Source organism: Cannabis sativa, chromosome 2 (genome assembly GCF_029168945.1).
Source record: "Cannabis sativa cultivar Pink pepper isolate KNU-18-1 chromosome 2, ASM2916894v1, whole genome shotgun sequence".
Taxonomy (NCBI): domain Eukaryota; kingdom Viridiplantae; phylum Streptophyta; class Magnoliopsida; order Rosales; family Cannabaceae; genus Cannabis; species Cannabis sativa.
Window position 1 is genome coordinate 2,804,026 of NC_083602.1, and position 25,594 is coordinate 2,829,619.

The 25,594-nt window shown below is 31.6% G+C and overlaps 2 protein-coding genes across 3 annotated transcripts; both read left to right on the forward strand.

Moving 5' to 3' along the window:
* Positions 1–15,955: 15,955 nt before the first annotated feature.
* LOC133034642 (uncharacterized) lies at positions 15,956–17,020 on the forward strand. 2 transcript variants are annotated; one of them, XR_009686034.1, is made up of 4 exons: positions 15,956–16,276; positions 16,353–16,445; positions 16,529–16,842; positions 16,920–17,020. XR_009686034.1 is itself a non-coding variant. In XM_061109858.1 (3 exons), the coding sequence occupies exons 1-3, from the start codon at positions 16,178–16,180 to the stop codon at positions 16,652–16,654; spliced, it is 318 nt and encodes a 105-aa protein (XP_060965841.1). In that variant the 5' UTR covers positions 15,956–16,177; the 3' UTR covers positions 16,655–17,020. The 2 variants fall into 2 exon arrangements, 1 of the variants encoding a protein (XP_060965841.1); XM_061109858.1 differs by having other exon boundaries at positions 16,529–17,020.
* Positions 17,021–17,071: 51 nt separating this feature from the next.
* LOC133033898 (uncharacterized) lies at positions 17,072–18,753 on the forward strand. The gene is made up of 2 exons (XM_061108971.1): positions 17,072–18,025; positions 18,106–18,753. The coding sequence occupies exons 1-2, from the start codon at positions 17,772–17,774 to the stop codon at positions 18,296–18,298; spliced, it is 447 nt and encodes a 148-aa protein (XP_060964954.1). The 5' UTR covers positions 17,072–17,771; the 3' UTR covers positions 18,299–18,753.
* Positions 18,754–25,594: the final 6,841 nt, after the last annotated feature.

Below are 25,594 nucleotides of genomic sequence, written 5' to 3' on the forward strand. Positions count from 1 at the left end.
TTATATAGCTACCACTTGTAATCCTTTAATTATTAAATGTCATGTGATCGTATACTTATTACGATCATCTATAAGTATTTATTTTCCTTAATACTATAGTTAATATTTAATAATATATAGCAATTGTATGACAAAAACTTGAGAAAGATACAACTTTGAAAAATTAATAATTTTTCTGATGATGTATAGAGAGATTAAAGAGGCTCTTAGTTGGGAAAAGAGCAAAAAGATTGCAGGTTGTAGAAATATAGTATATGCTCACTATTCAATGCCTTTTTGATTGTCAACTTTTGTTTTTCTCTTTACATAATGTGAGTTTATATTTTATTATGCGATCAGCAAATTTAGTAGCAGTGTTGTGGCTAGACATTTTCGATTTCTCTCTAGTCGTAGCATCTTTGGGCATAGTGTTTGAGCTAATTTCCAAGTTCTTTTGTATTGTGAATGCTAATATCTTTAAAGAAGTTGCTATTTTATTTTCAAAAAAAGAAAAATAAATAACAATTTTTGTATGAGTATATTGGTGGCTCCAGTTCTAAGAAAATGTAAAATTTTATGATCAAACTTAAATTTTTTCATGATTTTTCATTTAAGTAAAAAGACGTAAAAAATATATATATTTTTCCCAACTTTCTAAATCATGTTGAATCAACTCATTTGGTATTCGAATGAAAAAAGTTGTCATTTTCAAGAAGTATTTTGAGTCAAAAAAATGTCTAGAATTCACCTTGTTCACAAAAAATCTACCTCGTGGTCTTTCTCTCTCTTCTTTAGTGTCTCTCCATCTTTTACTCATCGGTTTTAAGCTTTGGCTTTTTTTATTAATACAAGCATCATCTATTATAATAACTTCTCGTTCGTGTTATTACCTATTTACTTTAAGAAAAATTACCATATTGGAAGAACCAAAAATACTCCATTATAAGGAATGGATCTACTCTAACATTCTACGCATGCGGAAGGAAATGATTTGGGCTTCTAACTATCTCATCTACCCTATCGATATATCGATTCACGGGATATCTATGATGATCTAACTATAAGAAATATGGGTCAAAGCCCCCCTAATCTCAATTCAAGCTTGCCAAACTTGGAGCAAAAATTAAATGGAACGGAGAATTACCTATTCCGAATGTACTCACTCATAGAGTACGTCCATTCGGAACAACTTCCTTAAAATGGATCTCAAGCTCTGCCTCTTATCTCAAGGGCTCTGGATAAAGGTTGGCCCAGTCTGCTAGCTAAATTTGGCCCTTTTTGATGGCTTTTCGTGCTTCATAGCAACAATCTCCACAATAACCTCTTTGAGATCTCGAGAGTCACTATGAATGGAGTCTTTAATAGGGTCCATGACGTGAAAGGCATCAATACTTTGGTGAGAAGCAAGCAAAGCAACTTGCCCATGGTTGCCCAAGGCAACTTTTATCTTCTTACTGGGCGTTAGCTCACGGGCATTCTGTGTGCCGGTAATGACAAAACTAAACAGTGAGGATGGCGAGCTTGAGGCATGAATTACATGTTAGGGGATTGTCACGATGTTTTGGTTTAAAAATATTTCATTAAAGATTATGATTCAAATAATTTTTGTAAAGCTTTATATTTTAAGGTTATGAATAAATAAATATTTTGTTTTAAAAATAATGAGATCTCATGCTTAGTTATTTTTCATTAAAGAAGTTTTTTATTGTCTTTATCTTAAATGGTTTTAAACGGACTAGCTACTGTAACGTCTCGGGAAATCGGGGCGTTACAGGTCATGCCACCTCTGAAGGTTGGTCATGCCACCTCTAAAGGTTGGCCATGCTAGGTTGGTTGTGCCACCTTTGAAGGTTGGTCATGCCACTTCCAAAGATTGGCAATACCAGGTTGGTCATGCCACCTCCGAAGGTTGGTCATATTGGTCATAATTGTCATGTTAGTCAGGCATCTACGTATATGTGTGTACTGTAATGAGTTGGTCCCATAAGCTATATATTAAATTAATAACTTAATTAAATTTAGCTATCTAATTAAACAATTTAATTAAATTTTTCGCTCATGATCAAGGTATACTCGATGGTCACTCATTGAAAGAGTGCCTTACAACCTTTTCTTCATAAATATATTTGAATATTCTTTTTTTCAAAATCAGAGTATAACAATAGGTAAGGAATTGAACATGAAAATTGCATTAAATCATCAATCGTGAGTAAATTAGGATAGCATTTATTTGGTACTCCTACAAATAGGAATAAGTGAGATAACACTTCAGTGGCAAGATTTCAGGAGGTGAAGAAGTTATTGTTTTAAATTTTTGATCAACGAGAAATCAATTTTGAGGCAGCGTTTGAAGCAACTTTGGCTTAATGTGGGTGATGAAAACAATAAGTTTTTTCACGCTACTAGTACTGGGTCTCAAAATCGTACAAACCATATTCATAAACTTCAAAATTAGAGGGGTGAGTACGTGGGTTGATTGGGAAAGTTGTTTATTAGATCTTATTACTATTTATTTCCAAGAGTTATTTAGGTCTTCTCATTCCAATTGGGCAGAAGTGATCAATTGTATCCCTTGTTCTATCACGATTGTCCAAAATATGGAACTTCTTAAACCAGTCTTGGAGAAAGAGGTCAAGGATGCTTTGTTTTAGATGCATCCAAATAAGTCTCCGAGCCTAGATGGTATGGCACCACCATTCTATCAGAAAAATTGGGCGGTTGTTGGTAGTGATGTAGTGAGTTTGGTTCGATAGTTTTTTGCTCGTGGTGTTTTAAAAGATGGCTTGAACAACACAAATATAGTCCATATTCCGAAGAAGAAGAGTCATGTTTCTCTTAGAGACTTACGTCCTATCTCTCTTTGTAATGTTTTGATGAAAATAGTTACAAAGGTTTTAGTAAATAGGATGAAAGGTTTTTTGGAAACTGTGGTGGCTGATACTCAGAGTGCATTTATACCAGGGCACCTTATCTAAGATAATGTCATGGTCCTTTATGAAGTTATGCATTATTTGAAAAGGAAGCGTTGAGGAAATGGTGGAAATATGGCCCTTAAGATCAATATGAGTCAGGCTTATGATAGAATTGAGTGGGCTTATCTTGAGGCTATTTTGAGGAAAATGTGATTTCTTGAGTGGTGGATTCACTTAGTTATGGTTTGTGTTTCTACTTTGTCTTATCATGTCATTCATGATGGGCATGAGATGGATCCAATTATACAATGTGGTGGCATTCGGCAAGGGGACCCTTTCGTCACTACTACAAAAGTGAGTTTTACTGACACTCTTAAGTGACACGCACAAAAGTGTGGGTCACTAAAAATTTAAGGGTGAGTTTTAGTGACACGCACAAAATGACTACAAATTCAGTGTTAGTGTCCCGTAATGCATGTCACCAAAGATATGAGGTGTCACTAAAGAGTAACTCCAATAATTTATATTATTTTTTTAAAAAAAAAAATATTGGCTTACAGTAACACGCCAAACGCGATTGGATAAACATACCCCAACACACTTGACTCGTCACTATATATATCATGTATTAAGAAAATCTTAAGTGGCTAAGTATACACTACTTAATAAAAAAACATTTATAATTAATATATTATTTTTATTTAAAAATGAATCTCTGTTTAAAAAAATAGTGATACACACGTATACACTAATTATTAATAACACACCAACACTTTACCTTTAATTTTTTTTTAAGTAAACTATTTTAACTCTCAAATGAAAAGAAACCCTAACAGCTAGATATTTCTCTCAGCCGCCTCTTGATTTTCTGCGTTCATCTCTCTCAGTCCAGATGAGCGAACAACCTCTCTCTCTTTAAACCGTCGACGACAACCCACCAATATGTTCTCTTCCTCTCAATTCTTTGTGCGAACTCAGCCCTCCACCGGCTTCGGTCGTCGCCCCACAGCAACGCCCAAGACAGTAGCCTGAAGACTCGAACAAAGACCCCCCACTGTATTGGCGTCGTTATTATCCCAGAAAATTCGAGACCCAAATCGTGCTCTTCTTCCTCCCATCTCCGTCTCGCTCTGTCGTGGATCACTAGACGAGTCGCTATTCATGGAGATCCGAGCTACACCAACAACCAGATCTTTTTTTTTTGTATATCTTTTAGGTTTTTACATGCCTAAAAACTTGTTACAGCCAGAAATTATTTGTGGAGATACTTAAGTTTTAGTCTTTTTGTTCATGAAAAATTGTTCTTGTTTGCAGGAACAATGGTGGCCTCAGTTGTACTCGAGTATACAGATTTATTGTGTACATTTTTTGTATTTCTATCTTTTTAATTGTTCATGAAGTTTCTATAATTTCCACATCTGGAGATTTTTATTTTCCTTTTTATTGCTTAGTGAGATTATAAAAAACTATTCTTCTAATTTTTTTGGGGCTTTTTTATTTTTACACTTTAAAACAGTTTTTTTTTGCATTTTTACGAAATTCTACATACAAACCCCTATTGCAACTAGCGCTGCAACCTAAATTGCAACAAAAAATCGTATAGAAACCCCTATTGCAACTAGCGTTGCAACCACTTTAATTAGAAACCCAAACGTAAATTTGAAAAAAAAAAGTTAAAAAAATAGTATATTAGGTAATTTCCCTTTTTTTTGGTATAAAATCAGTGTAAAAATAAATTGTAAATTTTGTGTTTTTTTTTGTTTCCATTTTAATTTTAGCACCAACTAAATAAATTATTAAAATATTATATATTCAGCTAAAATTAAAAAATAATAAAAAAAAAGAAAAGATATAATGTATATATAGTGACGCTCTGCGAAGGACACCATTATTTTTGCAGTCTGACAAATGTGAGACTCTGAAAGGCTACAGTGACGCGCAGTGGGTGACACTAAAATGGTTTAGTGACCCAATCTGAAGGGTCACTAAATACTGCTTTTCCAGTCACCCACATTAGTGACACGCAGTGATGTGTCACTAAAAAGATTCAGAATCTCTCAATGCGTGTCACTAAAACTCATTTTTGCAGTAGTGCGTATTTGTTTATTATGTGTGTGAAAGGGCTCTCTACGCTTATTCATAAGTACAAGACTAAGAAGTGCATTCATGGTATTAAAGTTTGTCGGTGGACACCAGTTATCTCTCACATGTTTTTCGTTGATGATAGTTATCTTTACTGTAAAGCTACAATATCTGAGGCTTTGAAGGTGTTGGAATTGCTTTAAAAATATGGGAATGCTTAATGTAGAAAGTTAATCTTTCTAAATCTTTAATTTTTCTCAGTACTAATGTGAGATCACCATCACATGTTTCTCTTTGTCACACTCTTCAAATGGTGGAAGCTAATAAGCATAGTATTTACCTTGGTTTTCCCAAAACTTTGTGTCGTAACAAAACAACTATCCTAGGTTTTCTTAAGGATAAAATTAGAAAGAGAATTCAACATTGGGATGGGAAATTACTCTCTAGAGTTGGGGAAGAAATTCTCATTAAAATGTTTGTGAAAGCTCTTGCTAATTTTTCCGTGAGTATTTTCCTACTTTCTTTGGATGTGACTAAGGATTCAGAAAGATCCATTACCAAGTTCTGGTGGCATACTAATAGCTGTCAAGGTAAAGGTGTTCACTGGATCCGTTAGGATAGGATGGCTATGCATGAAGCTTAAGGTGCATGGTTTGGTCCCATGATTTTAATCATGCTATGTTAGGAAAGCAACGATCGATGGAGATTTTTAACTCAGCCAAACAGTTTGGTAAGCAGCAAACTATATAAAGCTCAGTATTTCTCCTCTTGTTCATTTTTAGATCCTGGGCAAGCCTTGGCTTCTTGATGATTCAAATCCTTTTGTTAGTTCTGTTTCACCTACCTTGTTTGGTAATAAGGTATCGTCTCTGATGAAAGTTAATGCATGCTTGGGATTTGGAAGTTATTTTTGATGTTGAATGCTAGAGATTAGAGTTGTATCCTTTATATTACATTGAGTAATCACGAGTTACAAGATAGAGTATTTTGGAGTAAGGAAACTTCTAGTCTATATAGGGTTCAGAGTGCTTATAAAATCCTACAATCTCAAAAAGGAGTTTGGCATCCACATGATCGTGATAGTTTGTAGAGTAAGTTAACTAAAAGTACCCCCAAAGGTTCTCAACTTGCTTTGGAGAGCCTTATCTCATTGTTTGCTAACCTTAACTCAACTGCATATTAAAGATGTTCTTGTGCAAAGCACATGTCCTGTGTGTACCTTAATAGTAATATGTGGAGAAATAACTGTTAGCAAAAAATTTATACAACTGTATATTATTTATTTATTGTTCATTAAAGGATGAATTGCTTCTAAAAAATTTATAATAAAGTACTGAAAGTAGTAACTATATCTATATGGTTTTGTGTGATTTAGTTGCTTTATTTAAGAGAGTATTATGCATAGCAGGGCATATTAACATAAGGACTAGTTACAACAAGTTTTGAATTTTGATTGTAGAGAAAAGGGTCTCTTTTGTATCTGCTTTGTTTGGGTTATGGATGACCAGTGAAAGATAAGCATACATATATAGTGACCGATTGAATGAAATTAATAGTGACTAATTGTTCATGTTTTGTGCAGTAATTTTTAATAAAGAACATGACACGAGATTACTGCAAAAAGTGTCAAGATTGTTGCTAGGAGCTTGGGTCTCTTGAAGATTGATGATATAGTTTTAGCACAAGACAAAGCAGAGTAGAATTTCAATAAATAAATTGTAGTGACAGCTACGTTTTGCTGTTGATCTTATATTTGGTCTAGTTGTTGTCTAGTATTTTGTCTTTTGAATTATTTGTTTTTGCTTATAATTTAAATGAATGTAAACTCCAAATTTAAAATTAAAAATAATTTTATAAATTCGTTTTTAAAACTAAACATTTGTCACTAAATAATTAATTTATATAATTATTTATTTATTATTGTCAACTAAAATATTTGGTTAAGAGTTTACATTAATGGAATTCAAATGATTAATATATCAAATTTATTGTGACTAAATGTAATATATTTTGTGACTAATTTTTAGTCATAAAAAATAACACTATTTGCCACAAAATATTTTAGTCACTAAATTTTTTCTACGACCGACTTTCAGTGACTAAATGGCGACTAAAAATAATTGGTCGTAAAAAATTTTGGGTGACTAATTAATGACCAAAAAACTAGTCGGCGAAAATAAGTTTTTTTGTAGTGGTAATGCAACTATTATGAAACAATATTAAAAATCAGAACAGTGTTTCCACGTACGTAACTCTATCTACATGTCTTTTTGTGATTTAATATGAACAAATTTACCATTAGAAATTTGGAAAACACGAAAATACATCAGGATAAATATTTTACTGTAGTATTAATGTAATTTTTTTTGGATTATACTTGAGTTAGATTGTTTGGGAACTCTAGTTCAATTTTTTGAGATCTCCATTTCATGGATCTGAAAAATTAAAGTTAGGACATTAGTTTTATGTGAATTAAATTGGATTTCTATTTAAATTCATAGTAGTTTTCTGCACTTTTTTTATGAATTCAAAACAATCCTTATTTTTATTGATTTCGCTCGTCTTTTCAGGTGAAGTCGCCGAAATTAATAGCGGTCTCTTTCTGGTTGAATTTCTTTTCGGTTGTGTTGGGTTACTGGGTGGTTGCCCGAAAGTTTCATCAGACGAAAGTTTCAATCCCAGGAAGCATGGATCATGAGTTGAATGTGTGTAAGAGATATTTGTGTAATTTTTTTAGATTATACTTGAGTTGGATTGTTTGGGAACTCTAGTTCAACTTTTTGAGATCTGCATTTCATGGATCTGAAAAATTAAAGTTAGGACATTAGTTTTATGTGAATTAAATTTGATTTCTAGTTAAATTCATAGTAGTTTTCTGCACTTTTTTTTTTTATGAATTCAAAACAACCCCTATTTTTATTGATTCCACTCATCTTTTCAGGTGAAGTCGCCGAAATTAATAGCGGTTCTCTTTCTGGTTGGATTTCTTTTCGGTTGTGTTGGGTTACTGGGTGGTTGCTTGAAAGTTTCATCAGACGAAAGTTTCAATCCCATGAAGCATGAATCATGAGTTGAATGTGTGTAAGAGATATTTGTGTAATTTTTTTTTATTTGGGCTGTATATTTATTCATTTGGCCGGCAAGAAGTATTTCTGTAATATTATTATTTTTTTTAGTTAAAACTGAAAAAAAGTCCCATAAAACAAATAATCACAAATATTTTAGTTACATAGCACCGCTCATCGAAACATGTCCTACTACATTTATTTTATACAAATAAGAATTTAATTAAAACATGATATACAAAAAGTAAACACAAAGTTATTTAATCCAGATAAAAAATACAAGTTATTTATATAAATTTATATATATAAAGAAAGATTAGACTTTTTATTTTATAGAAAGAAGAAAGTCTATAATAAATTAATTTTATATTAATAAGAATTTAATAAAAACATTATCATAGAAAGTATAAACACAAATTATTTAATATATATAGGAAAAGTGTAGACTTATTTCTTTTATTTATGGAACAAAGAAAGACTGAACTTAGCAATAATATATAAATAAAAGAATAAATTTTTTGCCATATGTATACTTATGTAAAATGTAATAAAGAATGACTAAAATAAATTTATTTTATATTAATAAGAATTTAATTCAAACATCATCTATAGAAAGTAAACACAATTTATTTAAAATTAAACTAACCAAATTCAAGCACATAGAACAAATAATCACAATCATCCCAATTAAAGTAAAATGGTTGAATTTTATTATATATATTAAAAAACTTGATGGTGTTGGCCATGATATTTGATGGCAAAATATTGTAAAACTAATAAAATAAATAAATTAATAATAATAATAATAATAAAAGACTAGCTATATATGTATTTGAATGGAATAGTAAGATGCTATTTAGGTAGTTATATTATAATTATTTATTGGTATGTATATCTAAGCTAGAAATATTAATCGTATTTGCTTTATGATTAACAAATGATGCATACACACATTGGTGATCTGGAAAAAATAAAAAGAAAGACTAGCTTGAGATAGATACATATATAGTCTTTATATATGAATTAATAATGTATTAATAGCAAGGTTGGTTGGTGTGTATTTTTATATATAGGTCTTTATAGTCTTTGTATATATGTATATTAAAATAAATTAGCTAGGTGCAATAATTAGTGTATAAATAGGTAGGAAAGTAAACATGAGAACTCATTAATATTCATCGAGTAAATTGAATTATAAATATATATATATATAATTCCCTTTAGTCTTTTGAAAAATTAAACAATCAAAACAATGTCAGGAGCCAAAAGATTAGTGAAAATCATTCAAGTTGTAGATAATAGTTATCTCAGCGTACACGTTAATCCTGAGAATAATAAGGCGTATTTGAAATTCGATAAACTCCCTGAGAATAAAAATCTTGCATATTTTTATCTCATGGATGTTGTTGGCCACGAGAATAATGTACGCATAAAAAACGTAGAGAAAAATGTATTCGCGAGGCTCGATCGTAATAACCATAACTTTATTATGGTAGACGATGCGCTAGGTGAGACAGATGACTCTTTGTTCATGATTAGGCATGATGCACAGACGAACCAAAAGGCATTATATTGTGTGGGAAATGACAAGTACTGTGACTCTTTTACCCTAAGCCCAGCACGGGGCTGTCTCAATGCCAAATCCTCCACAGTGGGCGAGGCTGCTAAGTTGGATGTCATCGACATTTAAGGGGTCTCGTCTATATAAAGATATATATATACACACGTACGTATTCTGGTTTAATTATTTGGCAAAATAAGGGTCTCCCCTAGCTATATTAATTAATAACTAATATCTGTCTATGTGTATGCAACACTTAAATTGTTGCAACAGATAATTAGTTAATTAATTAATTAATATTGATCCATATTCATATATTTGTATGTCTTTCCATTTCCATGTACTTGTTCTTGATCATGAGTTCTCCTCTTTATTGTAATAAATAATTAAGCTCATCATGCATATGATGAGACTACGTACCTAGCTAGCTACGTACTGATCATCATCAGGGCTTAATTATTTATTAATTATATATTGTTTGTATTGTTATATATACTTTAATCTTGATCATGTTATATATTTTGTTAATTAAATAATATAAATTAACTGTCACACACAATATAATACATATATATATAAATATAATTATATAGCTACCACTTTTAATCCTTTAATTATTAAATGTCATGTGATCGTATACTTATTACGATCATCTATAAGTATTTATTTTCCTTAATACTATAGTTAATATTTAATAATATATAGCAATTGTATGACAAAAACTTGAGAAAGATACAACTTTGAAAAATTAATAATTTTTCTGATGATGTATAGAGAGATTAAAGAGGCTCTTAGTTGGGAAAAGAGCAAAAAGATTGCAGGTTGTAGAAATATAGTATATGCTCACTATTCAATGCCTTTTTGATTGTCAACTTTTGTTTTTCTCTTTACATAATGTGAGTTTATATTTTATTATGCGATCGGCAAATTTAGTAAGTGTTGTGGCTAGACATTTTCGATTTCTCTCTAGTCGTAGCATCTTTGGGCATAATGTTTGAGCTAATTTCCAAGTTCTTTTGTATTGTGAATGCTAATATCTTTAAAGAAGTTGCTATTTTATTTTCAAAAAAAGAAAAATAAATAACAATTTTTGTATGAGTATATTGGTGGCTCCAGTTCTAAGAAAATGTAAAATTTTATGATCAAACTTAAATTTTTTCATGATTTTTCATTTAAGGAAAAAGACGTAAAAAATATATATATTTTTCCCAACTTTCTAAATCATGTTGAATCAACTCATTTGGTATTCGAATGAAAAAAGTTGTCATTTTCGAGAAGTATTTTGAGTCAAAAAAATGTCTAGAATTCACCTTGTTCACAAAAAATCTACCTCATGGTCTTTCTCTCTCTTCTTTAGTGTCTCTCCATCTTTTACTCATCGGTTTTAAGCTTTGGCTTTTTTTATTAATACAAGCATCATCTATTATGATAACTTCTCGTTCGTGTTATTACCTATTTACTTTAAGAAAAATTACCATATTGGAAGAACCAAAAATACTCCATTATAAGGAATGGATCTACTCTAACATTCTACGCATGCGGAAGGAAATGATTTGGGCTTCTAACTATCTCATCTACCCTATCGATGATGATCTAACTATAAGAAATATGGGTCAAAGCCCCCCTAATCTCAATTCAAGCTTGCCAAACTTGGAGCAAAAATTAAATGGAACGGAGAATTACCTATTCCGAATGTACTCACTCATAGAGTACGTCCATTCGGAACAACTTCCTTAAAATGGATCTCAAGCTCTCACTACTACAATATTAGCCTTTAGAGGCAGTTTTTTCAACCCTATTTATAAAAAGGGAAGCTAAAGGGTGTGAAAATACCCGCTATGTTCGAAATTGACATTTAGAGGCGGTTTTTTGATAAAAACCGTAGGTATAAAATTGTATTATACCATTTAGAGGCGGTTGGAAATAATTTTTTTTTTCTGAACTACCCTATGGCGTCGGTTCCTGTATAGGAACCGACGGCATAGGGTACACGGTCCGTCGACACGTGTACCCTATGCCGTCGGTTCCTATGAAGGAACGGACGCCATAGGGTCGATCAGAGTATATCTTTGCTCGACCTTCCTTCTTCCTCCCCACTTCACTCAGCAACCCAGAAAATAAAAAACCAGAGACCCCATTTTCTCAGCCAAAACCCTCGCCTCCACCACCTTCTCCCCACCCTATCTCCCTCATTTCTCAACCATTTCAGCCCATTTTTTTTAAAAAATCCTCCATTTTCGATACTTAATAACATACACCTAAAAAGTTTTGATTTTTTAGCCTCTAAAAGTGTCATCCGAACCCAAATAGTAAATTTTGAGTGTGAAATCCGGCCACCCATTTTTGTTGAGAAATTGTTCAATCTCAACCTCGTTTAAGGTATAAATATTGCTTCTATTCTTATTGTATTATGTATATTGTTTTATTTTTTGTTTTTGTAAATTATTATTTGAGTTTTTTTATTGAGCAATTTGCGGCGAAACCCCCTTATGTTTTGATTTTTATACACTTAACCCCCTTATCTTTATTTTTGGTGGCAAAACCCCCTTATGTTTTAATTTTTATACACTTAACCCCCTTATCTTTTTTTTTGTGGCAAAACCCCCTTATGTTTTAATTTTTATACACTTAACCCCCTTATCTTTTTTTTGGTGGCAAAACCCCCTTATGTTTATTTTTCTTTGTAAATTTGACACGCCAGTTAAATATTACCGTTAAATATCAACTGGATGACCACTGTATACACTTTTGTATATGTAACGGTAAAACCTCGAAGTCGATACAGTAGTAATCCAGTTAGTATTTAACGGTAATATTTAACTAAAACTTTAAATTTGCAAAGAAAAATAAACATAAGGGGGTTTTGCCACCAAAACAAAAGATAGAGGGGTTAAGTGTATAAAAATTAAAACATAAGGGGGTTTTGCCACCAAAAAAAAAGATAAGGGGGTTAAGTGTATAAAAATTAAAACATAAGGGGGTTTTGCCACCAAAAATAAAGATAAGGGGGTTAAGTGTATAAAAATCAAAACATAAGGGGGTTTCGCCGCAAATTGCTCAAAATTAAAACATAAGGGGGTTTTGCCACCAAAAATAAAGATAAGGGGGTTAAGTGTATACAAATCAAAACATAAGGGGGTTTCGCCGCAAATTGCTCTTTTTTATTTTATTAGTAATATTATTGTGTTTTATGTGTATAGTGTCGGGATTTTTTACGGTGGTCGTCGGATTGCGGTTATTAGGTAATAATTTATACCAGTATAGTATATATATGTATTTGTATATTTTATTGAATATTTGTATATAATGTGTGTATATATTGTGTGTGTATATAGTGTGTGTATATTTTTTATGAAAATAAATTTTGTAATTGTATTTTATATATTTTTTGCAATATATATTTATTGTGAATAAAATGACATTAGAGGGATTTCATTAGTTTCAAAAAAAAAATTAGTTTAGAAATAAAATTTTTAAAATGGAATTAGTGTGTGATATAATTTTATTTTTTTGAGATAATAGTGTGAGATATAATTGATTATATATATGTATGTATAATTTAGTAACTAAGTAACTTGCTACAATTTTTTATAACTAGTTATAAGTTATGAAATAATTAATTTTGTAATTTCGTTGTATTTCTTTATATTATAGGGGTTCGGCATAATTTTGTGTGTAGCGTATTTGGGCTTGCAATTATAGGTATATACTTTTACTAACTTTTTCTTAATATATAATTAATTATCAATGCATGTTAGTTGAGTTTGAATATCTTAAATATTCATCCGTAGTGAAGTAGGTTCTGCGAATACATGTACTGCGGTCGGATGGGTGGATTAATTTTGTATTGTTTATCTGTTTTGTTTGTTATTTTAGGCACTTGTAAAATTTTTGGGAACGTCCAATTACAAATTATCTTTGCTGCCAAAATTTCGGTAGAATTAGGATAAATCTTACTAAAACCATTCATAATATAGTTAATTATAACATAGTAATAAGAAGTTAGGTCACATAAAAAATAATAATATTCACATTTATGTAAACTTTTTAATTTTACCAACATTCTAATCAACTAAACGACCTAATAACATGAACTAATGTAAAACGAAAATTTGAGTAATTTTTAGATTAATATGAATAAATTGTGTGAGAGACTTAGTTAGTTACATTGTGTAATTAGTAACTAGATATAATTAGTTACTAAATAAATTAACAAAATAAACATATAAAATCCTTCTTTTTTTATTTTTTTTCTTTCATTTGAGAGGTTCAATGTGGATTTTTATTTTTCAAAGAAAATAAAGAGCAAAAGTTAATTAAAAGGGGAAAATATTAGTTAATACCTTTATTGCTTTACCAAAAATTTTTCCCCTCAATTTTATTTATTAAAAATATTTAACATTTTAATAACATTCTAATCAACAAAACAACCTAATAATATGAACTAATCTAAAACGAGAATTTGAGTAATTTATAAATTAATATGAATAAATTGTGAGAAACTTAGTTAGTTACATTGTGTAATTAGTAACTAGCTATAAGTAGTTACTAAATACTGAATTTTTTGGATAGGATTTTTGTTATGGATAAATCATGGATGCGTGAGGAGAGAGACACACTTGCGATTTCAAGTAGGGTTCGATGCATTTTTAGAGTTTGCCTTAAAGAATTCTACAAATCACGATCGTATTCATTGTCCGTGTGTAGATTGTTGTAATGTATCTAAAGGGAATATTACAATGATTAAGGACCATGTGTATTTACGAGGTTTCAATAGAAGTTATACTAATTGGTATTACCATGGCGAACATTTACCTAATGATCCATATCCATTAGGAAAGCGGGGGGTAGATGATATCGAGGGTAATGATTTCGATGATTATCCATTGGACTTGCTTAACGAAGCACAGGAGGAATTTCTTAATGATCCTGAGAAATTCGATAATTTTCTTAGTGATGCTGATAAACCTCTGTTCGATGGTTGTAAAAAACTAAGATTACCAACAATGGTAAAGTTTTACAACATAAAAGCAGAAAATGGAGTGAGCGATAAATGTTTTACTCAATTTTTAGCTGCTTTTAAAGATATCTTACCATTTGCCAACTGCTTTTCGGAATCTACTTATGAAGTGAAAAAAACGTTAAATTCTATAGGATTGAAGTATGAAAAAATTCATGCATGTCCGAACGATTGCATTTTATATCGTAAGGAATATGCAGACATGAATTATTGCCCGACTTGCGGTTTATCCCGCCATAAAGTAAACAAGAGTAAGGAGAATAGGAAACTTATCCCCCAAAAAGTGATGTGGTACATGCCTTTGATTCCGCGACTGAAACGATTATATCGTAGTGCAGAACATTCTGAAAATTTGATTTGGCATGAGACCAAGAGAGTGAAAGATGGAAAACTTAGACATCCTGCAGATTCCCAAGCTTGGAAAAAAGTAAACTACATAAATCCTGAATTCAAATCTGAACCAAGACACATTCGTCTCGGTACGTACGCGGATGGAGTAAATCCACATAGATCTCTAAGTAGTCGTCATAGTTCTTGGGTTGACAACAACGTTGGAGTAAAAACTGACGAGCTTGGTTTTACTTTGGTTGATTTAAGTAAGAGAGGAAGCAAGAATGATCCATTCATCATGGCTAGCCAAGCAGCTCAAGTTTTTTACATTTCTGATCCGGCTAATGATAAATGGTCTATTGTTTTATCGACACCAGAGAGGAGGTTCTTAGAGACTGAAGAGGATGAGGAGAATGCTGACTTATGTTACGATGACTTCATTGTTGGACAACCAATTCATGAGCAACTCATGGGAATTGATCGTAACATTGAGGAAGACGACGCTGAATACATTAGAAACGATATCAATGAGGGAATATGGGTCAATTGTGATTCAGGCAAACATAAACAAAAAAAGAAAAGAAAACGTGTCTAATTGGTAACTTGATATATAGCTTACTTTATATTGTGGTTGTGAATGGTCCTGAATACTTAACAATTTGTTTATGCTTTTAATATTTCATATACACTACTTGTTATATATGTAGCTAACTTTGAAGTTTGTTTGTTAATGGTGTAGACATGGCGAACTCAGAATCAGGATCTGATTCGGGAGCAGAAAATGAGTGTCCAACCACAATACCTACACGAGGGCCGACACAAATGAATGAAATATCCAAACTAATGGATCAGGGCAAAAGAGTGGCCCTCGAAGTTAATGATAAAGGTCAATACTGTGGAAAAAGCTACGCGAAGCTCGTATCCACTCTGGGAGTCAGATGTCGGCAGACAATAGGGTTGGCTTATAAAAACTGGAAAGAAGTCAACCGAGACTGCGAAAAATAAAGTTTGGAAAGACATTCAGGTAAGCTATTATTTGTTAGAATTTTGATTTGTTTTTCTATTACTCCAAATGTTGACTCTAACCGTGTTTGTTTTCCTTCAAAATAGACGGGGTTCATTGTGCCGGACACCTTCAAACATGATTGTCTCATCCTAGCTGGGAAGTTAATGAAAGACTTCAAGAATAGGATGACAAAAGACATCATAATGCCCGCGTTGAAAGAGAATGATATGGGACGCGGCACAAGTCCCTGAAAAGCACCCGGAGATCGACGCTGCTGATTGGTGCAAATTTGTTGAAAGTCGACTAACTCCTGAATTTCTGGTACGCTAATTATATTAACACTAAGATAAACTCTTAAATACAAGTACATGTATCTAATGTATTTTTGGCATTGTAGGAATTGAGTAAGGTGCAACGTGAACGTTCCTCAAAAATTCAATCCAGACATCGAAGTGGTCGGAGTGGAATGGTGAACGTACGGGAAGCTGTGGTAAGTAATACTTAAAATTTAATGTGCTATAATGTGCTATACAATTTAATTGGTACTCATTTCATTGTTATAACGTTATGTAGAAAAAGGACCTCGAAGTTGCAGATCCTCCCCGCCACCGTGTTTGGATTAAATCTCGCACCAAGAGTAGAAAACTTGTCACTGATTACGACAAGGAAATTGCCGAGAAGATAGTAAGTATATATTAATCATTAATTGAGTTCTACTCATGAGTTAGTGTATATAATTCATATACTAATTGCTTGAATATATGCGTGCATTAGGCTCAATTAGAGGAGAAGCTTAGTCAGGGAAAAATTCAGGTCCAGGGCCAAAACGATATCCTCACGCAGGCGCTCGGGACACCAGAGCATCCTGGACGTGTCAGGGCTGCTGGGTATGCTATTACTTCAAATGTTATTTATTTAGTTACACAAATGAAATCGTTGCTAATTTGCATTTTATGATTTGTAGGTTCCTGACCAGGGCATCTCAACTGTTCGGCAGGAAGAAAAGGGAAGTGTCTGATGTTGTGGCTCGGCAAGCGAAGGAGATTGAAAAATTAAAAGCCGAAGTCCAATCCCTTAGCGGCGGAGGAACGCTGCCGAACAAGAAGGAAGAAGGAGAGGTGGCTGGTGAGGCGTATGTTCCACAACCATACGCTCCTCAGGATGAGGTACAACCACAAATTTATGCTGAGGAGTTCATTTCCCTCAACGACCAAGGTATCCTATACAATTTTGAGGACCATGCGGCCATTAATCAGACAGTACATCTCTGCTCTGACAACATCGACAATATTGTGGCCCGAGGGTATTTGTACGAGCATGTGGGTACGATCAAAGTTCACTGCCAGGATTACGATGATTCACATGCTCGGATCATGGTTACGGAAATCCTGCAAGAGGACGCTGAAATCCCAGTCCCAATTGAAGAGTGCAGATATGTTAGGGACGTGTACCAGATGTTCCTTCCTTGGCCTAAACACTTAATTTTAACAACCGAGGTAACTTCTCAACTGAAATTAATTATTAATGATTAGTGGAGTTTGAATATCTTCAATATTCATCCGTAGTGAAGTAGGTTCTGCGAATATATGTGCTGCGGTGGGATGGATGAACAAACTACTGTTATATATGTGTTATTTGTCGTTATACAGCCATGTTCAAAATTTTTGGGGTCATTCAATTACAACCGTTATGCTGCCGAAATTTTGGTAGAATTTAGATAAAATTTGATATATATATATATATTATGTTCTGTTTTGTTTAGGGTCCACTCGCTCAACCGCCCTCAAGACGTGATGCGTCAAAGGGGAAAGCTCCGATGCTTTCTCCACAAGGCCGTGGTGCACGGGAAGATGACTTGTTCACGGAAGAGAAGATGGCGTTGATCCCTAATTCGCTAAAATGGATGATTCATGAATTCCTAAGGCTCAAAGATAAACGTGATATAATCACAATTCCTGTCCCCCGAGCATTTATTGCACCGCGTACCCAGATCACGTTATCTGGAGAGGATTTGCAGCAGGTTGCTACGTGTGACTACATCGGCAACCAGGGAATGCTGTTTGGAATGATGTATACTCTTCTTTAATCTAATTAACCTTATATCAAATTATAGTTAAATTATTATAAGGCACTAACACTTTTTTTGGCAGGCACATATGGGAGAGCATCAACGGTCTGAGAAAAATTTTCAAGTTTTACGACCCAGAGCTTCTCACAGTGCATGGGATCAACGATGAAGAACAGAGTCAGTCTTTTGACAATGCGGCAAGACGATTGGCTAATTGGTTATCATTAATGAACAACAACCACCAAATGTTCTTTATTCCTTGGAATATCGGGTAAACTTTATTAAATTCTTTAGTGCTAATTGTTCATTTCTATATTATGTCTTCAAATTATTTTTATACTATCTTACTTATATTCCAATATAATTTTCTAGGATGCATTGGACGCTAGTGGTGGTTGCGCCAAGGAAAATTATCCATTTAAACCCTGTAAAAGGCCGCCCAATTCCCGAAGAAATAGAACAAATGATCGGAAGGTAATAATTTAATGACTTCTTATGTAACGAATTTAAATTAACTAACGAATTGACACTACAACAATATACACTTTAAGTGACTCCATTTCATGTCTTACACATTAAGGGAAAGACATTAAAAATAAAAGAGAGCTTTTGATGACTTATGGTAGGGGATACTAAAAATTTTCATTTATAGCTATTATGGGAAGACATTAAAAATGATAGGAGACACCTAAAATATATTATTGAAAATAAAAAAAAAATTAAAAGTTTAGATGCCTTCTACTGTGAGACATATATAATGTCTTGCATGTTTTTATGTGAGACACTTTGATAATATTTTTTTTAAAAAAATAAAATAAAATGTATACACCTCTAAACAGTGGAGACATCTAAAGCCCTCTCAATTGTACACTAAAATACTTTTTTTTAATGAAAAAAAAACATTTAAAATTTTACACTATTGACCGCTAAAAATTGAGTTTCCCGCTCCTTTTTCATTATCAAAACAAAACAACACAAGAATATAACTATTTTTAAAACTTAATATAATAGTGACATTAAATTGAATAAAAAAAGTCAGCACATTTTTTCAAAGAGAGAAAAAAACTATTAACCCAAAAAATTTGGCGGTATCATTTCCCAAAAAAATTGCTCATTTTGAAAATTTTATTTTTGTTTCTTTTTTTTAGTGTTGAGAACTAAAAAGGCAGGGAGGCTTCTCTTCTTCATTGGTTTCCAATTCTGATTTGGTTCACTGCATTCTCAAGGCCTCTTTTCTCTTCCCCTTCGTTGGTTTCTAATTCTGATTTTGTTCACTACATTCTCAAGGCCTCTTTTCTGCTCCCCTGAGGTTCTCTCTTTCATTATAAACTTTTGTAAATAATATCATTTTCTTTATATAATTTTAATTATTATATCTTTAAATTTCTAATCTGATTGTTGTTTTCTTTGATGTTTTCACTATCCTCGATCGTCTTCAACAACACCGATAGCTGATCTGCAATTGCCGCATCACTCTACAGTGGGTAAGGTCTCTTGTTAGGGTTTTGCTTTGTAAATTTTTGGTTTAGGAGTTTTTTGCACTGGCTCTTTGTCTCTATTCTCATTGGAGAAAGACTATCTCATGGCAAGATTTTACATAATAAAAATATTATATTCTCATCACTTTACAAGAAAATGCTGTGAATAGATAAACCAGCTCTTGATGTAAATTATTCTTTTAAAAAAATGTAATTTAATATTTTTTTTATGCTATAATCTGAAACTCTATCATTGGACTGCTCTGTTCTACTCATTCTCATTTACATAAAACAACTACACATTTATTTTATTCTCGTTGGCTTAAATTGAGCCTAAATATTCTTTAAGCTTGATCAATACTTGCATTAGATTCTAATCTCTAAGGTTTATATGAAATTCAAGCTGAATGAGAAAGAATTGTACTTATGCATTTTAACTTATTTTATTGCATGTGCATCCTGCATCAAATAGATATAATAGAAAAAAAAAATCCCAAAACTTTTTTAAACAGAGAATCATTAAGGATGTAAACCTTGTCTTTACTAAATAAATTTTGCATATTGTATGAGGTGAGTTTTCTTGTGTTGTTGTTTCTACTTTGTGATAATTAAGAATTGAAAAGGAAAGGTTATGTACTAATAAAGTATATCTTTTTCTTGTAATATTAGGCCAGTGATGCTAGCTAATTATGATCTTATAATTAGTTTTGTATCTATACCTATGTTGTTTCACATTATTTGTCATATAGAGCATAAATTCAGTAGTAAAGTTTATATATACTCCTTTATGTTATTAAAGTTTCAAGTTCGTTTATTTGCATACCAAATGTTTGTGAATAGTTTCATGAGGTTTAGCTTTGATTTTCGTAATAATAAGTACCATTACCGGTTTGATCCAAGCTTCTTAACCCTTTCTCTCATAGGTTTTTGCATATTCAGTATAATTAACAAGGCAGCATACACCTATACATAAAGGTAAAGTTTTATTCAAATATTTCACTTTAATTGATTATTATATAATATTTCCAAAACTTTGCTTCATATTTATGCAAATTTCTTACGGATTGTACTATTGAATATAGTAACACAATACTTGATGGGCTTGATAATTAAGTTATTACTTATACAGATGTTTTAATTCTTCTGCAAATTTTAATATTTGATGTTTAGGGTTTAATGCAAATTTACACCATATAATGATCCTTCAAATTGTATAAAAAGAACTATATAATATATTCTTGCTTTTAGCTAAATTTTGTTGTGACTTTGCATTTTCCAAATATAGTTCCACTACTCACTCACATTATTCATCAGCTTTTAAAATAACACATCTATATTAGTGATTTTTTTGCTCAACTGTTTTTTTCTTGTTGCAAAGAAAAAATTCTATTGAATGATATATATTTTATGGGACTTAATCCATTAATTTTTTAACTTCTAAATTGAGTAATACAATTTGCCAAACAATTTAAATAATTTATTTTTGGGACTTAATCGATTATTTCATAAATAAAAAAGGGACAATATTTTTATGAGACTTAATTTACTAATTATATATTATTATTACTTATATAGATCTATTTTTTCTTATTTTCTTTTTTCTTTTCTTAATGAAATAAGCAAAGTTCTCTTACTGGAAGAACATGTAGGTGGTGATGAAGTTTGTGAACAATAGAATTATACATATTTAACATATTGATCATTTTTTGTTCTTTTTTTGTGTGATACAATTATTTTCAGGTTATGGATTAAAGCATTAGTAAAGATCACTACTTAGAAATTTAATTCAAGAGGTGGTTCGTACAATATTATTTTATTTACTTATTGCCTATTGTGTTTACTTATTTGACTTGATTTGTATTTTAGAGATGGTTAGGTTACTCTTACAGGGGACCTGTTATATGATTTTTTTTTTTTTGGAATTAAGCATTATTTTTATTTTACTTAAATTGTGATATGTTTATATATATAAATATTAGTTGAATTAATAATATTTTACTTATATATTTTATTTATTTAACAATGTTCATATATTGTATATTTTATTAGGTTGTTACACAGGTATGTAGTGGAACAAAATCGCACAAAAAAATTTTTATTTGTCAATCCTAATATTGTGGCAACTTCGGGAGGTTCATTTGAGGATCGTGCCCAAAAGCTGTTCAATCTATGTAAGCAATTAAAATCAACTGACAAGACTTATGATTGTTCCACAGGTCCATGGGTGCGTAAACTAAAACTTTTATTAGTAATTAAATGTAATATAATATTTATATGAAATAATTATATTTTTCTTTTGTAGTGGGCACTAGATGTTAATCATATTGGCGCCATATGCTTACTATGCTGCTTATTGTGATCCTCTTCATGTTGATTTCCAAAATCGTGAGGAAATTGTGCGATTGATTGTTACTGTTTTCAACCGTTTTCTTCAATTCAAAGAAATGCCTCAATTAAGGATAAACTACAAATCATAAAACCTACTATAAGTAACAAAACTTTAATTATTTTATTTTTATTAATTCATATAATGTTTAGTTTTACAACGTTATTAATTTAACCCTTTTAAATAACTAGTGTCCACATCAAGCAGACGATGTGGTGTGTGGATACTTCATGTTGAGCATGATGAAAGACTTAATTGAATGTGACCAAAGTCCAAAAGCTTACTTCAATCAGGTATATATAATAATTTATCATTTATATATTAAATTATATTATATATATTTTTATAATGAACTAATAAATTAAATTTATTTTGTATTTTTTTTTGTAGCTAACACTTAAGCTATATACACAAAAGCAAATTGATGACATGCGCCAACAATGGGCAACTGATATGCTTCCTTCAATTCAAAATCACAAACCTAAAGACGGTTATATTACTTGAGTCTTTTTTCTTTTGAACTTGGAAAATAATATTGTTAATTTTTTTTACAATTTTTATTATTTTAACAAATATTGATACCATTTGGAACATGTTTATTTAATGAATATTTTAAGGAGTTCAATATATTTTTTATCCTATGGTTGATTAATAAATATAATTATATAACCATATATTAACTTTAATTTATTTTTTTTTTATATTTAAAGTATAATATTTGAATAAAAAATATATACTATAATTTATTTATATATTAATTAATAATGGATATATATTAATATAAAATTCAATTTATTTTTTTAAAAAAAAAGTATTACACTTTATGACATCTTACCATAGTAGACACGCCTACTTTCAGTGTCTACCCTTACTAGACATGTAAACATATATTTAAAAAAATAATTAAAATAGAAAACTATAAATGTCTCTCGTTGGTAGACATATAAAGACTTTAGGTGTCTCACCATGGGAGACACGTAAAGAAGGTATATGCATCTCCTTGTGGGAGACACCAAAACTCTTTTTGTGTCTACCTTGGTAAGACACATATATGGTACTTTCAATGTCTTTGGAATTCATGTCTCACATCAAGGAAGACATGAATAACTTTAAATGTCTTACCAAATAAGCTATTAAATCTATTTTTTGTTGTAGTGTGAAATGCTAATATAATTTTCCTAAACAGGGCATTCATGTATATAGGGGACGCACATCAGTATCTTGGCCCGTGGCAAGGAATTTCACAAGCAAACTGTCCAAGACAACCTAAAAGCCAAGAATGCGGTTTTTATGTTTTGAAATATATCACTGACATCGTCGCACGTGCCAACCCCAACCGTTACATACAAGATCAAAAAGCTGTAAGTTTTAATTATTGATCATAGTATATAAATTTTATAATAACAAATATATAATATACATATACATAAACTAATATAAATTTTTAATTTTTTTAACAGTTTGGTGGTAAGAAGCAATACGATCCAAAAACAGAATTGTTACCACTACAGCGAAAGTGGATCGAACAATTGATGGCGGTGATTCACGGTGACGATTGAGGTTCAAAGGACGAAGAATTTTTCTTCATTATGTTATTTTTATAGATTAACTTGTAATTAGATTTATTAACTTATTAATATTTTTAACTAATTTTACATGTTTGTGCAATATTTAATTACTTTTATGAAATCAAATTATGTTTTTACCCAAATTTAATTACTATTTAATTTAAAATGTAATTAATATATAATTAAATTAAATAAATATGTAATTAATATATAATTAAATTAAATAAATATGTAATTAATATATAATTAAATTAAATAAATATGTAATTTAAAATTTAAATAAATATGTAATTTAAATTAAATAAAATAATATATGAATTAATAAATATAAAATTAAAATAATATAATATAATTAAATTAAAAAAAATGAAAAAAACTGAAATCTGAAGAGTTTTGGCGTCGGTTGCTACGCCACATATGGCGTCGGTTATTGCCTAGGAACCGAGCGCCATATATACCCCTATGGCGTCGGTTCCTAGCTAATAACCGACGCCATAGGGGTATATATGGCGTCGGTTCATATAAACCCTTTAGCGTCGCCCTGATCAGCGTCGGTAGCGAATTTCGCGAAAACCGACGCTGAAAGGGCTTAAAAACCGCCTCTAAAGGGTGTTTTTGTAGTAGTGTACGCCTCTTAACTCAAGGGCTCTGGATAAAGGTTGGCCCGGTCTCGCTAGCTAAATTTGGCCCTTTTTGATGGCTTTTCGTGCTTCATAGCAACAATCTCCACAATAACCTCTTTGAGATCTCGAGAGTCACTATGAATGGAGTCTTTAATAGGGTCCATGACGTGAAAGGCATCAATACTTTGGTGAGAAGCAAGCAAAGCAACTTGCCCATGGTTGCCCAAGGCAACTTTTATCTTCTTACTGGGCGTTAACTCACGGGCATTCTGTGTGCCGGTAATGACAAAACTAAACAGTGAGGATGGCGAGCTTGAGGCATGGATTACATGTTAGGGGATTGTCACGATATTTTGGTTTAAAAATATTTCATTAAAGATTATGATTCAAATAATTTTTGTAAAGCTTTATATTTTAAGGTTATGAATAAATAAATATTTTGTTTTAAAAATAATGAGATCTCATGCTTAGTTATTTTTCATTAAAGAAGTTTTTATTGTCTTTATCTTAAATGGTTTTAAACGGACTAGCTACTGTAACGTCTCGGGAAATCGGGGCGTTACAGGTCATGCCACCTCTGAAGGTTGGTCATGCCACCTCTAAAGGTTGGCCATGCTAGGTTGGTTGTGCCACCTTTGAAGGTTGGTCATGCCACTTCCAAAGATTGGCAATACCAGGTTGGTCATGCCACCTCCGAAGGTTGGTCATATTGGTCATAATTGTCATGTTAGTCAGGCATCTACGTATATGTGTGTACTGTAATGAGTTGGTCCCATAAGCTATATATTAAATTAATAACTTAATTAAATTTAGCTATCTAATTAAACAATTTAATTAAATTTTTCGCTCATGATCAAGGTATACTCGATGGTCACTCATTGAAAGAGTGCCTTACAACCTTTTCTTCATAAATATATTTGAATATTCTTTTTTTCAAAATCAGAGTATAACAATAGGTAAGGAATTGAACATGAAAATTGCATTAAATCATCAATAGTGAGTAAATTAGGATAGCATTTATTTGGTACTCCTACAAATAGGAATAAGAGAGATAACACTTCAGTGGCAAGATTTCAGGAGGTGAAGAAGTTATTGTTTTAAATTTTTGATCAACGAGAAATCTTTTTGAGACAGCGTTTGAAGCAACTTTGGCTTAATGTGGGTGATGAAAACAATAAGTTTTTTCACGCTACTAGTACTGGGTCTCAAAATCGTACAAACCATATTCATAAACTTCAAAATTAGAGGGGTGAGTACGTGGGTTGATTGGGAAAGTTGTTTATTAGATCTTATTACTATTTATTTCCAAGAGTTATTTAGGTCTTCTCATTCCAATTGGGCAGAAGTGATCAATTGTATCCCTTGTTCTATCACGATTGTCCAAAATATGGAACTTCTTAAACCGATCTTGGAGAAAGAGGTCAAGGATGCTTTGTTTTAGATGCATCCAAATAAGTCTCCGAGCCTAGATGGTATGGCACCACCATTCTATCAGAAAAATTGGGCGGTTGTTGGT